This window comes from Emiliania huxleyi (assembly GCF_000372725.1).
Source record: "Emiliania huxleyi CCMP1516 unplaced genomic scaffold EMIHUscaffold_401, whole genome shotgun sequence".
Taxonomy (NCBI): domain Eukaryota; phylum Haptophyta; order Isochrysidales; family Noelaerhabdaceae; genus Emiliania; species Emiliania huxleyi.
The window spans coordinates 33,501-46,825 of record NW_005198957.1 but is presented as its reverse complement, the minus strand read 5'-3'; the positions used below and the strand labels follow the sequence as shown (position 1 = coordinate 46,825).

General features: G+C 66.4%; 4 protein-coding genes across 4 annotated transcripts; 2 read left to right on the top strand and 2 right to left on the bottom strand.

Moving 5' to 3' along the window:
* Positions 1-226: 226 nt before the first annotated feature.
* Positions 227-1,034, bottom strand: EMIHUDRAFT_243857 (hypothetical protein; the record flags this gene model as incomplete). Its single annotated transcript, XM_005770040.1, has 6 exons — positions 227-255; positions 340-469; positions 553-654; positions 722-798; positions 873-963; positions 1,026-1,034. 6 exons carry the CDS (start codon positions 1,032-1,034, stop codon positions 227-229), a joined length of 438 nt encoding a protein of 145 aa, XP_005770097.1.
* A 541-nt stretch (positions 1,035-1,575) lies between these two features.
* Positions 1,576-2,741, top strand: EMIHUDRAFT_369888 (hypothetical protein). The gene has a single exon (XM_005770039.1). It carries the CDS (start codon positions 1,734-1,736, stop codon positions 2,478-2,480), a length of 747 nt encoding a protein of 248 aa, XP_005770096.1. The 5' UTR covers positions 1,576-1,733; the 3' UTR covers positions 2,481-2,741.
* A 4,369-nt stretch (positions 2,742-7,110) lies between these two features.
* EMIHUDRAFT_243855 (hypothetical protein) lies at positions 7,111-7,827 on the top strand (the record flags this gene model as incomplete). Its single annotated transcript, XM_005770038.1, has 1 exon — positions 7,111-7,827. One exon carries the CDS (start codon positions 7,111-7,113, stop codon positions 7,825-7,827), a length of 717 nt encoding a protein of 238 aa, XP_005770095.1.
* A 344-nt stretch (positions 7,828-8,171) lies between these two features.
* On the bottom strand, positions 8,172-9,164 carry EMIHUDRAFT_75715 (hypothetical protein; the record flags this gene model as incomplete). The annotated part of the gene is made up of 2 exons (XM_005770037.1): positions 8,172-8,330; positions 8,409-9,164. The coding sequence occupies 2 exons, from the start codon at positions 9,162-9,164 to the stop codon at positions 8,172-8,174; spliced, it is 915 nt and encodes a 304-aa protein (XP_005770094.1).
* Positions 9,165-13,325: the final 4,161 nt, after the last annotated feature.

Below are 13,325 nucleotides of genomic sequence, written 5' to 3'. Positions count from 1 at the left end.
CGCTGCGCGCGCGTCAAGGCGGGGTGCGGGCGTGGCGCCTTGCGCTCTCGCAAGGGAGCCGCCCGCCACGCCAAGCGCGACTGCGTAACAACAGCAACATCGAGGCAAGAGTGTCGCGAGCGTGCATCCGATGCACATCTACGCGCACAATCGCCGCACACGCCACAGGCAAGAGACACAGGCACAGGAGTCGCCCCCAAGGCAAGGGGCCTTGGCCCCGAGGCGTCTAATCGGACCGGTGCTGCTCAATGATGGCTGCGGGCGGAGGGGGGAGAGGCGGGCGTCAGGGAGCGTGGGTCGTGCAGGGTCTTCGAACGTGTGGAGCGTGCGCGCACGCACCGGACTTCGGCTTCCAGTTGAAGGGGAAGATGGTGATCGTCCGCTTGTTCATCTCGCGCATGCCAAAGCGCGAGTTGTGCGACTCGACGCGGCCGTCGGTTCCGCCCTGGTGGTTGTGGTCGGCGCGGACCTGGGAGCGAGCGGCGAGGGTCGGGGAACGGCGCGCCGCCGGCGGCGGGGGGGCGGCGGCTGGGCAGGAGGCGAGGTGCGCACCGCCCGGCTCAGCGCAATGTCGGTGTGGCCGGCAAAGTACTTGAAGAGGAATCCACCGCAGACGGCCGAGGCGAGGCCGATCACGGCAAAGAGCGGGTAGGTCTGCGGAAATTCAACGGTGAGGCGTCAACGCGGAGTGACGCCTACTCTCGCTCGGCGGCGCGCGCACCCCGGCATCCATCCAGATCTTGCGGGCGGAGCGGCCCTTCGGGATCTCCGGGAAGTTCGCGGCGGCCTCCTCCCAACCTGCAGCGGGCGGCGAGGCGCGTGTCGAAGAGCGGGGGCGCCGTGGTCTGTGAGAGGCGGGCGGGCAAGAGTACCCATGCTGCTGCCTTGTGCTTTCTGCTTGCTGGACTTCACGGCCCTAGCGACGCGGTTGGATTGGTAAGGAGGAGAGGGGCCGCCTTTTGCCTTACACGCCCAGCGAGGGTCGTCATTACTTACAGCCCAGCCCCCCCCCCCCCCCCCCTTACCAATCTCATCATCATAATCCTAACTGGTTGGTGTTTAAAAATCACTCTCAAATCACAAACAACTTTAGAGTTGCTAAAAATCTCTCTCTTAGAGTTGTTTGGTATTGCTAAAAACGCACTCTCAAATCCGACAAAACAAAAAACAAAAGAAGAAAACACAGCAGAACCCAAACAACCACCCGTCAAGAAAGAAAACATGCAAGTCAAACGAGGGATGGGAGAAGGACAAGGTCCCCACCCGTTTAAAGACAGAAAGAAAGAATACCGGACACGCCAAGTCCCGAAGTCCCCACCCGTTTCACGAGCAGCGTGAGCGCTGGCTTCTGACTGTCGTTGCTATCTCTCCCTTCTCTACTGTCTTTTGCTTGCTTGTGCTTCTTGGACACAACACACAGCCCCCTTTTTTTGTGTGAGCGTATTAGCGCAGGGGTCACAAGACCGACAAACAAAGACCGACAAACAATGACGTGTGAGTGTTAGAGTTGTTTGGTATTGAAAATCTCTCTCAAGACCGACTATTCTTTGTCGCCGACGAGGAACAAGGGTGTCCGCTGGCTCGGCCGCGGTGTCTTGCAGAGCCGTGGCGTGAGCATCGAGCCGTGGCGTGAGCGACGACCGTGGCGTGAGCGACGACCGTGGCGTGAGCGACGAGCCGTGGCGTGAGTCAGGACGCCGCAGGTGGTCGGAAAGACTGCCCGCGCGTCGACAATGATGCTGGTCCGAGGCTCCGCTCCTGGGCCTTGGAAGGACACCATCGAGTGGTATCCGCTACAGCGGTTCTACAGCCGGCGCGAGCTCGCCTCTGACTTCCTGGTGCACGCGGTGGGCATCCTCCTCGCCGCCGCCGGCAACTTGCTGCTCGCGCTACGGCTGTGGGACCTCCGGCCGCCGCCAGAGATCGTGGGGTCGGTCGCGCTGTACGGCTTCACGCTGCTCGCGATGATTTCGTGCTCGGCGGTGTACAACAGCGGCCAGGTCGTGTGGAAGCACCGGGCGGTCGAGCTCAGCCAGGCGGACCACGCGGGGATCGTCCTGCTGATCGTGGGCACGTATACGCCGCTGATGGCCTGCACCTGCGCGTGGCGGCTCCTCTCGTTTGTGTGGGCGGTCGGGGTCTTCGACATCGCGGCCAAGGCGTCGCGCGGATGGCTCGACCGGCTGCCGCTGCACGTGGTCTGCTTCCTCCTCATGGGGTGGAGCGTGCTCATCGCATGGGAGAGCGTGGCGGCCAACTTCAGCCGGTGGGCGTGCCAGATGTTTGTGACTGGGGGCGTCCTCTACACCGTCGGCCTGGTGCCGTGGGGCATCAGGCGGCTCGAGGGCCACGTCGCCATCTGGCACGTCTTCGTCATCGCAGCCTCGTCCGCCTTCTTCAGCGTCGTCTACACCGAGGTGTGCGCAAAGAGGAGAGGCGCCGTCTGCGCTGACTCTATTCTGAACGCAACGACGGCGTGAGGAGTCGGTGGTCTCTCTCGCGACGCCACGAGCTCCAGCTTTCGACTCTCCCCGACGTCTCTGCTCCCTTCCCGCAGCTGTGTTCTCTGACTCTGTGATCCCCACGATTTCCCGGGTCGGGGTGTGTCCCGTACTGACACGCCGCGGCGTACGAGGCTCGTGCGCCTAGGTCGCTCGTGCCTTACGAAGATGATATATGTGTCATGTGTATTGTGTTGTTGTCATGGCCGCGATGTGGCGCGTAAATTCGTTCGTACATGCAACATTCACAAACACCCGGTGTGTACTGGCGCGCGATCGCTCTTTCACAGCTCACACTCGCCGGGACGCGCCGCGCGGGGGGCGCTCTCTCGTCGTGTGTCTCGTAGCACGGTAGGTAGGTGTCGTACGAGAGGGCTGCCTAACTGGCTAACACGTTAACTTTGGGTCTAACAGCACTATTGTTGGCTGAAATCCTCAACGTAACGTTGTTCAAGTGTTCACCCCAGCCCGTGCTGTTACTGTTTGTTATTGTTGTTACTCGTCGCCGCGAATGGTTGGGCAGGTTGTGGGGGACACGATCCCCGCGTGAACACGCCGATCTGACAAAATCCCGAGTGCCTACCGCACGCGCCGCGTCGCGGCGCGTGCGGTAGGCTTTGTTTGAAGTTAAAAGTCGAATCAGAGCGTTGTCGGCGTTGTCCCCCGATTTTGTCCCACGGACCGCCCGTCCGGCACCGCTCCGGGACGCACGCCGGCGAAGCACCATCAAGCTGCTGCACGGCCCCGGAATCGCCTCCCCTGGCTTAGCTAGACTGAAAGATATTGTGCACATGGTTGGTCTCTACAATATATACACTGACACTTTACCTCCCAGAGCTCGTCCCGGTCCGCCACGGCCATCCTCGGCCTCCGGCGGGCCCCGGCCGCGGCGCGGTGCGGCGGCGTCACAAATCCGAACGCAGAGCACCGGGACGCGGTCGGGCGATCTGAGGTCCAACTAGGCATATGCATTGCCCATCCAGGGCTATCACTGGACCCATCAACAGGCGCCTGCGGAGTTGTGGTCACGAGGTGTTGTTCACATAAACGCACAACCCCGGGCCCGAAATCGCACAGAGACAGTCACGCAGCACGGGGTCCCAGGGAAGGCGAGCAAAAACCTTATCACGCGCGCTAGACGCCGACTCGGAGGCCGCACCAGTCAGGCGCGCAGCCGAGACGATCGAGGGGTCCCGTACCATGCGGAATCGACCCTATCCAGTGCTCAAGTGCTCAAGAGCAACATACACTGAAAAGATGGGGGACGTCACCACCGACCGACGGCTCGCACGGCCGTGCGGTGAGCAAAAATTTGGGTCGCTGCGCGCCTGCCGGATGCTCTGCGACGTCTGGACGCTCGCCAGAAACGCCAGGAAGCTTGCCGTCCACCCCTGGGCCCGAGGGCGAACGGCAGTGGTCGGCAGCCTCTGCGACGCTCCCATCGGCTCCTCGACCTCATCGCCTGCGACGAGCCAGCATGGCTCGTCGCTCGACGGCAGCCTGCTCAGTATGCTCTCGGCATTCTGTACAGCCTCGCCAGGCTGTCTGTGACGGCCTGCAGGGCCGGCGCGGACCGCCTCGGGCGCGATGGCCCTCCTCAGTACCTACCTCATCGATGCCTGTCGGCTCTCCAATCTCGTCGCTGGCGGCAGGCCCGCATGGCGCGCTGCTCGATGGCAGCCTGCTCAGTACGCCTTGGACAGTGACTTCTGCCTCGCTGCTCTTACTGCAGCCGCCTCCGGGGCCGGCGCCGGCCGCCTCGCTTCGCCAGTGCTGTCTACGCCTGCGACACGCGTGTCGGCTCGCCGCCCGCGTCGCCCGCGGCGGGCCCGCATGGCGCGCCGCTCGTCGGGAGCGTTCCCAGCAGGCTATGCAGGGCAGTCTGCCTCACTCAGGGCGCCGCCGCCGCTGCGCGGGGCCGCCACCGGCGCTGCTGCCGTGAACAATGCCGACGTGTATGTCACCATCGCCTCTCTTCGTCGCGCCGATCTCGCCGACGCCGCTCGCCGCTCGCCGCCGCCCTGCCTTGCCCTGCCCTGCCCTCGCACAAACAAACCAACACAGACAACACACACACATACAGACACACACACACAACTCCTTGCCCCCGCGCCCTCCCGCCTCACGCCCTGCGCCTCACGCCGCGCACGCCCCACCCCCGCGCCCCCACGCCCCTCACCTCGCGCCTCACGCCTCCCTCCCCACCCTCTCAGGCATTTCTCCTCCCTGCTGCTCGCCGACTCCTCCTCCCCCCCCGCATGACCGACGACTACCCGTCCTTCAGCGACTCCTCCCTCCTCGGCGCCAACGCCCACTACCCGTTCGGCCCGGTGAGGGGCAGGAGCGGAGCCATTCCAACGGCTGGGAAAGTTTCTGAACGACCGTGCATGCGCCTGCATGCCGGCTTACTAAGGAGGTCCCTCGCTCCCGCTCCTCTCTCGGAAGACGCGCGCCGGCCTGGGGGACTCGCTTGCGATCCCGCTCCAGCCAGAGGCCGCGTGAGGCGTGTGGGACGGTGCACGCTGGGGCTCGGTCCCCGAGTGCGCTGGAGCCTCGCGTCTCGAGGGGAGGACGGCTTGTACCTGAGGTCCGCCTGCAGAGACAGTCGTCCTCCCCTCCCTCCGACGTCCTCTACGAGGGGGGGACTCCGAACGGCCGAGCATGCCCTCGCATGCCGGACAACTTGAGCACTTGAGCACTGGATAGGGTCGATTCCGCATGGTACGGGACCCCTCGATCGTCTCGCCCACCCTCACTGGAGTGTTCATTGGGGGGGGTCATAACAAACACGGTGCAGGATCGAGGTGCACGCTGCCGAAGCAGTGTCGTCCCCCCTCTCCCCGGCGGCGATGGCGGTGTGACCGATCGAGCTACAAGAGGAGCTTGTTCAGCAGGATCCGGGAAGTCAGATGCACTACCTCACTGGGCCTGAGACCATCACACGACGCACCCATCACCGTCTCGGATTTGCGTGGAGTCGAACCACTCCGGGATGGGCAAGCCCATCAAGTCACTTTCGTCAAAGTAGAGCTCGAGCAAGATGTTCAGCCGCCCGCACGTCGTCCCCCGCACGCTGCCGGATCCAATATTGGTTGGGGACCCGTAGCATCATGCCCTTGGCCCGCGTGCGAGGCAATAATCCGACGTCCTGCTGGGGTGCCGGCCCGAAGCATGTACCGCCATACAGCTGTATGCGGCCCTGGGATGACACGTCTCATAGCACCGAGTGCCGCTGGCGTGCGACATCGGCGGAGCAACGTGCTGAGCACATCGGGAGAAACCCAGAAAGGCCCGCGCAAGAAGACGAGGCGCGGCCGTCCAATGACCATCGCGGCAAAGGGGACTCAAAGGATGCCACTGCTGTCTCCACGCTTGGTGGCCAATCCCAGCAGTGCACCAACCTTCCGCCAGCCGCGAGGCTGTAAGCGGCCACATTGATCTGGCTGACCACGTGGTGAGCCCCCATCCCTAGCAGGTGAGACTGTTGTCCACGTACTTCAGCCGCCCCACCGCCGCGCGACCTCCCCGCGGCGATGCCCACCTTGCCCTCGTATTTGTCGAAGAGCAGCAGCGCTGAGTCTGAGCAGCTGTACATCTTATCCTGAGCGCAGGCGGGCTCTGGTTAATTGTCAAGATTCCTGTTGTGCAGGAGGGGAGGGGGCTCTGACGGAGTGTGTGACGGGAGAGGGCAGGGAATGGGCGCAGGGGGAAGGGGGGGGGGGGGGGGCTCAGCCGTGCGAAAAGCATCAATTAATAATAGTAAGGAGAAGACATATTGCCCGGCCGTTCACGAAGTCCGTCTCGATTTTGTTTTTTCCCCACGGACCACTCGGGCAGCTTTTACGAAAGGCAAAGTTTTACTTGACCACTCGACCACTCGGGCAGCTTTTACGAAAGGCAAAGTTTTACTTGACCACTCGGGCAGATTCGATTGCATTTTACCACTCGGGCAAACTCGATGAAACGGACGGAAGACGCGTTTGCGACGGCTCGCCGGAGAGCTATGGATGGAGCGGCCGGTGCGCCGCCGCAGCTCACCGATGGAGCCTGCGTCGCGGCTCAATCCACTGACGCAGCAGCACTGCGACACACTCTCCAAGCACGGCCTCTGGCGTCGCGATTGCACAGAGAGCGAGCAATAGGCGCCAAAAGCACAGATCTGTGTGCAGTGGCTCTCCATGTCGGTCGCGCCCAGCGAGAGGACAACCGCGGGCCTCAGATGCTCGCCCGGACGCGAGCCCACCGTGCGAGTTGCGGACCCGGAGGCGGCCGGCCCAGCCCACCCCCAGAGAGGCATGCCCAGGGTCAGGCATAAAAGGGGGGGTGTTCGGACAACTAGGTAGGTCATAGACCTCCCCCCCTCTCCGAGGGCAGAGGCTGCCGCCTCTCGGATACTCGGCCATTCCAACGGCCAGGCCGCTCGCTTAAGGCTGATTGGCTAGACGAGCGGCCTACCTCCAACGGGGCGGTCTGGATCACGGGGGAGTCCGACAGGTTCGGCACCGGGCACCGCCTCGGTATACAAAATGCGCCTGCGGGCGGACCCGATCACACTGAAAAAGAAGAAGAGAAAACTCGCTGGCGCTCTTCCCACCGCATACGTGTATATATGACTCGCCTGATCACCGTCCTACTCGCGGCCTCCACCGACGCCACGCGTCTCCACCGTGTTCGGCCGAGCGACGAGTCGCTTACTGCGTTTGCGGCGTCGATCGCCGACCGCGCCATCAATCACGACATCCACCTGGCGCGGGCACCTGCTAGCGGCACCCCAGCTCGCTCGCTTCGCGTCATCGCCATGCGCGTGCCACTCGGCCACGGCCGCGCCTGCTGGCGCCGTGCGCGGCGCAGGCTGCTCAGCTGGGAGATGCACGAGGGCAGCACCTGGTCCGCGGTGCTGGTCGAGGACCCGCCGGGACGCAGTCTTGTCACCCTGGCTGCGCTGCCCAGCCCGCGCCTCCCGCTGCTGTGGGTGAGCAACCCCTGCCGGGCGGTTCGGCGGCGAGTCGGCCGCCGGCGGTGCTCCGTTGGCTACTCGACGCTGAGCGGGCACCTTCTTGAAGGCGAGGAGAAGATGGACGTCGTCTGGTCTCGCGAGACGGACGAGGTCGCGTTTGAGGTGGTATCGCACTCCCGTGGCGCTGGTCCGCTGGGTAAGCTCCTGTTCCCCGCGCTGAGTTCGACGCAGCGCCGCTTCTTCCGCGAGCAGTGCCGCTGCATGCAGCGCGCCGCGGCCGGCGTGCAGCGAGTCGAGCCGGTCTGGTCCTCCCCGCGTAGCGCGCATCCCGGACATCGGCTCGAAGCGGTGGCTGGGGTGACGCGGTGAGGGACGTGGCCGTCGGGCGGGCGGTATGATATCTCTTCTATTAGCTGCGGTTCTCAGTCGGTCGCTCGATTTTATGGGCTACGGTATGCCCCTCGGACAACGCCAGTAACCCATTGCAAACATGTATATATCAAGCGTGTTTATATCAGGCGTTATATCACGCGTGGCGGGCGTGCGTCACTAATCTCCGATAGGTGATATCTGTCAGGTATAGCGTATAATATTACACGCGGCTCGGATCCTGCTCTGCTGCTCGGACGTCGGATCTTTTGCGGTTTTTGTGTGAGCGAGATGTTACACTGTATGCATGTATGATCCGACGAAAAACGAGGCGGCACCGTGTGTCACCGCTCCTCGCCCTGCCCCTCTGCGGGCCACTCGAGGCAGAGCCGGCCGAGGCTGCCCGAGCGGAAGTCCTTGAGCAGCGTCGTCGCCGCGCGCTGCACGTCGCCCGTGAATCGCTCCTCCGCCAGCTGAGCCACGTACTCCTCGCCGCACGAGCACTCGTCTGTCGGCACGCCCCATCGCTCGCGCAGCTTGTCGAGCCGCACGTACGCAGGCCTCTCTGCCTCGGCGAGGACGAGCGCCTGTGCGGCGAGGGACGTGTCAAGGACGCGTCCCGCGAGGGACAGGCGCTGCAGCCACAGCAGTACCTCGAGGAGCGCACTCGCGACCGCCTGCGGGTCGTAGGCCGCGGCGCCGATGTCGTCGCACATGGCGAGGCGGTACGCGACGCGCTGCGACACCTGCTTCGCCGGGATGATGCCGGGCGAGTCGAGCAGCTGCACCTGCGAGTCGATCCGCACCCAGCTGAAGCCGCGCGTCACGCCCGGCCGGTTCTCGCTCTTGGCCTTTCGCCGCCCGACCAGCCGGTTGATGAGCGCCGACTTGCCCACGTTCGGGTAGCCGAGCACCGCCGCCCGCACCGGACGAGGGTTGATGCCGCGCCGCTTGAGCCGTGCGTTGACATGCGCGCCCGCCCGGAGGATCTCGCGCTTGAGCTCCGCCACGCCGCCGCCCTTCTTGGCGTCGATGAGCACGGGCGCCTGCCCGCCGGCGCCCATCGCGGCGGCCCACTCTGTCAGCGACGGCGCCGGAGCCGCGTCCATCCGGTTGAGCGCGAGGATATGCCCGCGCGAGCCGATCCATGACGCGAGCATCGGGTGGGCGGTCGAGTCGGGGATGCGGGCGTCGCGCAGCTCGACCACCACGTCCACCATCGAGAGCACCTCCGTCATCAGCCGCTCGGCCTTTGCGATGTGGCCCGGGTACCACTCGATCGGCGGCCGGCCCGCGGTGACGTCGTGCGAAGGGCGCGAGACGAGCGGTGCTGCCATCACCGCTGGCGCCGAGCGCCGCCCGCAGCCCGCAGGAGGGGCGAACGGTGTACAGAACAGCAGCATGGGATCGGGGCGGAGGCCGTATTCGTGGCGCACAGGCCCGTTTGCACACAAAAAGAAACTCCGATGCCGTGACGAGAGAAAAGAGAACGCGACAGAGGGGGAAGTGACAAGGGAGAGAACGACGAGAGTGGGACAGCCGCGAGGTGGCATGAAGGTTGCAGCGAGAAGCGGCGAGAGACTGCGAAAAGAGATACGAGGAGGCAGACTCCCTAGGGTGGGCGACGGCTAGCGCATCACACCCTCCTCTCCTTAAAATCCCTGTGTGGTGGCGGCGTGCCGTTCTCCCATCCCTCCCTTGGGTTGTGTGTTTTCTTTCTTTTCTTTCTGGGAGACAACTCCCTTTGTCAGGAGCAGGAGAGCCCACCTGTGCCCCGCCTGATCGTCCTTCCAAAATCCTGCTCGTGCAGGTGTGGACCCTGTCCTCCTCCCCATCCCTCTCGTTTGGTGTCTGTTTTCTTTCTTTCTTTCTTTCCCTGGGACCCTGTCGTGTGGGTGAACCCTGCCCAGTCCCCCTCCGTGTCGCGAACTCGCGATGCGCTCCCCACTCTCTCTCCCGTTCCTCCCCTGTGTCCCTGATCGTCCTTAGAAGATCCTGCTCGTGGAGGTGGGCAGTCGTGATTTCTTGTTGGTTTTCTAAAATCTCTCTCTCAGGTGGGGACCTTGTCCTCCTCCCATCCCTCGTTTGGTTTGTCTTGGAGCACTTGGCGCGTGTTTTATTTCTTTCTTTCTTTATCCCTGGTGAGGGTGGCGGCGTGCCGACCTCCCTTTCCCCCCTTGTGGCCCCTGGCACGTTCTCCGGCGGCAATTTCTTTGTTTCTTTCTTTCCCCGGCAGGGCAAAGGACCACAAGAAAAACAGCACTCTCCGCGTTACTGCTGCCCCTCGGCGCTCTCTTCCAGCATGCGCTAGTCTTTAGGCGAAAGGATACAAATGCAGCCGACGGTGGCGGTCGCGCCGCCAATGAGCAAGCTCGGCGCGGCGCTCGTCGAGCTCGCGCGTCCCGGCAGCGCGCCGGCGGCGAAGAAGCTTGCTGCTGCCTCCAAGCTGCGGAGCGCGCTCGGCACCACCGAGGGCGCAGCGCAGGCGCGCGCGTCTCCCGGCTCCGTGCTCGACGTCCTCGGCCGGCTGCTCCACGGCACCGACGCGGTGCGGGCGCAGGTTCCGCCGCTCTTTGGCTCGCTCGGCGCCGTGCTCTCGCCAAACCTCGGCCCGCTCCTCGACTGGGTGGTGGCTCTGGGCGGCGCCACCGGCTCGGCGCTCTACCCGCAAATGATCGAGCTGCTCGCCGGCCTGTCGCCCGAGCAGATGGTCGCCTCGCTCCGTCCACGCTTCGTCCCGATCGTGGACCTGCTGCTCGGCTGGGCACTCGACCCCTCCTCGCCCGCCGCGGCGTGCCGGCAGCTCGCCAACGCGCTCTGCCGCTTCGAGACGCTGTGGAAGGCGGCCGAGCCGTTCGGCTCCTCGGTCGTCGCCACGCTCGCGCGCGACATCCAGGGCGAAGCGCACCGCGTCTCCGCCGCCGCCGAGGCCGCCGCCGACGCCTCCGCCGCCAACGGCGCCGCGGGAGCAGGCAAGCTGTCGCTGGTGGCGGCGCGGCGGCTCGAGCGGCTCAGCGAGGCGTACGGCGCGCTGGCCTTTGGCCTCGGGCGCGACCTCTTCCTCGGCGCCGCGCGAGGCGCCGACCTCACCTTCGCGGTCCTCGGCGGCCTGCTCGAGGCCGGCGCGTGGCTCTGCCCGGCGAGCGAGGCGAGGCAGGGGGCGGCGCTGCCGGCCGCCGACGCGGCGTCCTTCGTGGCGGCAGCGTCGGACTGCGTCTTCATGCTCGCCGACACGCTGCGCACCGCCTTCGCGCCGCACCACGCCAACGGCGCCGCGCTGCTGCTGCTGCGCTTGCGGACGGCGGCGAGCGGCGGCAACAGCTCGGTCGAGGCCCTGCCGAGCGGCTCAGTCGCGCACACGCTCGGCCTCCTCAACCGCCTCATGCTGGCCCAGGGGGCCGCCCTCCCCACGGCCGCGCCGCGCCACTTCCTCGGAGGCGCCGAGGTCGCGCGTGGCGTCCCCTCGCCGCTGCCCGCCCTCCGCCTCCGCTCCGAGCCCGCCGTGCTCTCAAAGCTGCTCGCGGCGCACAGGCACATCCTGCTGCACGCGAGCGCGCCCGTCTCGGCGGCCCTCCACCAGGGCCTGCTGGCGGAGGTGCGCGTGCTCGTCGCTAAGCTCGGTCCTATCGATGCCGGTGCAAGCGGGAGCGGCGGCGGCGGCGGCGTCAGCGGCGGCGGCAACGGCGGCGGAGGCGACGCGGCTGTCGGCGCAAGCAGCGGCGCCGCTGGCGGCGGCGCATCCGCGGATTGGTGTCAGTGCGGAAGCGGCGACGTGGTCCGTCACTTGCTCTTCCATATGTCCCTCGCGGCGTTGCTGCATAGCGAGACCAGCCACGCTGCGCCGCTACTGTCCGGGTGCGACGCGCTCCTGCGCGTTGCGCACCCGACGCGCGCGCCTTCCGTCGTCCGTCGACGAGGACTCCGGCACGCCTCCCTCGCGGCACTGCTCGCGCCTGTGTGGAACAAGGCGCTGCAGCTGCCAGCGCCGCGCCTCCAAAGCAGCAAGCCGGCGCATGCCGCCCTCGCGACCTTGGCAGCCTCGCTGCGCCGGCTCCTCCTCGAGGTGCTCTCGGCCGTCGCCGACGCCGAGTCTCTCGAGGCGGCGCGAGCTGCGCGTGGCGATAACCTCTCAGCCGTCCGCTTAGCGCGCGCGCAGCCGCTCGCCAGCGATATTGCGGGCGATGGCGGAGGCGCCTCTCGAGAGCAGGGCCTCGCGGACGTCTCCTCACTAGCGACGCCGGCAGAGGCGGTGCTCTCGCTCCGCGCCCTCGCCGCTGCGCTCGAGGCTGCCGCGGCACCGCCCTCTTCCTCCGACGCCTCCACCGTCAGCTTCTCTCACTGGCTCGGCTCGGAGCTGCTCGACCACCCACCCGCTGCCATCCTCGGCGCTCTCCTCCCTTCCCTGCACTCGGCCGCCGCTCCCGTGCGCGCCGCGGGCTTCGACGCCGCCGCCGCGCTGCTGCGCAGCTCGCCCCCAGGGCAGCTTGTGCCACCGCTCGGCGCGGCGCTCGATTGCGCGCTCGCTCAGCTGCACGCTGCAGACGCCGCTTGCCGTGCCGCTGCCGCGGCTTTGCTCGTTGCCGCTGCTCCCGCGACGCTCGCCGCTTCGGTCCCGGCTGCGGCAAAGCCACGTGTGACGAGCAGCTCGTCCCTCTTGGCGGGCTCCGCCCTAGCCACCGCCACCGGCGCTGGCAAGGCGCTCGCAGCGCACTCGAAGAGGTCACTGGTCCAGCGATGGGCGCACGCCGCCGCTTCCTCCGACTCGACGCTGCCCGTCTTGTCGCCAGCCACGCTCGAGCTAGCGCTGCGCTCCCTCTCCGGCCGCGAGCCGCCGCAGGCCGCCGCCGCCGCCAGGCTCCTCTTCTGCTGCGCCGCTCGAAGGCCGGACCCGTCACCGCTGACCGGTCCGGCGATGGCGCTTGCCGTGACGCCGCCGGCACCACCGCCATTGGCTGTGCTCCGGCCGCTGCCTACACTCGGCAGCTGGTGCGCCGTGCTGGAATTAATTAATGTCTGAATCCTGCGCAACGCCGTTCTCGTGCGAGGCCGAGCTCCGACCCCCCCCCCCCCCTCCCCCCCCGCCCGCCCCGCCCCTGCTGCGACGGCAGGTGGCTCTCTCGCGACGCAGCCGCTGCACTCGTCGCCGCTCGCCTCCGCTCGCCTTTTGGTGGCCCCAAGGTGGCAGCCTTCCATCACCACCGCTTTGATGCCCTCCCTTTTTGCTGCTCCACGCCCACCGCCCGCCAAAGCACGGTAATGGCCGCACTCGACATCAACGCACCCCCGCCCGCAGGCAACCTTCGAGACGCTGGAGTCGCTCCTTGTCGACGCGCTCGCCGCTGCGGGCGCACCGCGGGAGCAGGGGGGCCGGACGAGCGAAGGCCCGCGCACCCTCCTCCACTTCCTCGAGAGCCTCGAGGCGGCAGTCTCCGGCGCCACCGAGGGCGGCTTCGGCCGCACCGCTCCGCCGCTCCGCTTCTTCGCCGACAACCGACGCG

Coding starts and splice junctions, on each gene's coding strand:
- EMIHUDRAFT_369888 (XM_005770039.1), top strand. CDS start 1,734: ATGATGCTGGTCCGAGGCTCCGCTCCTGGGCCTTGGAAGGACACCATC.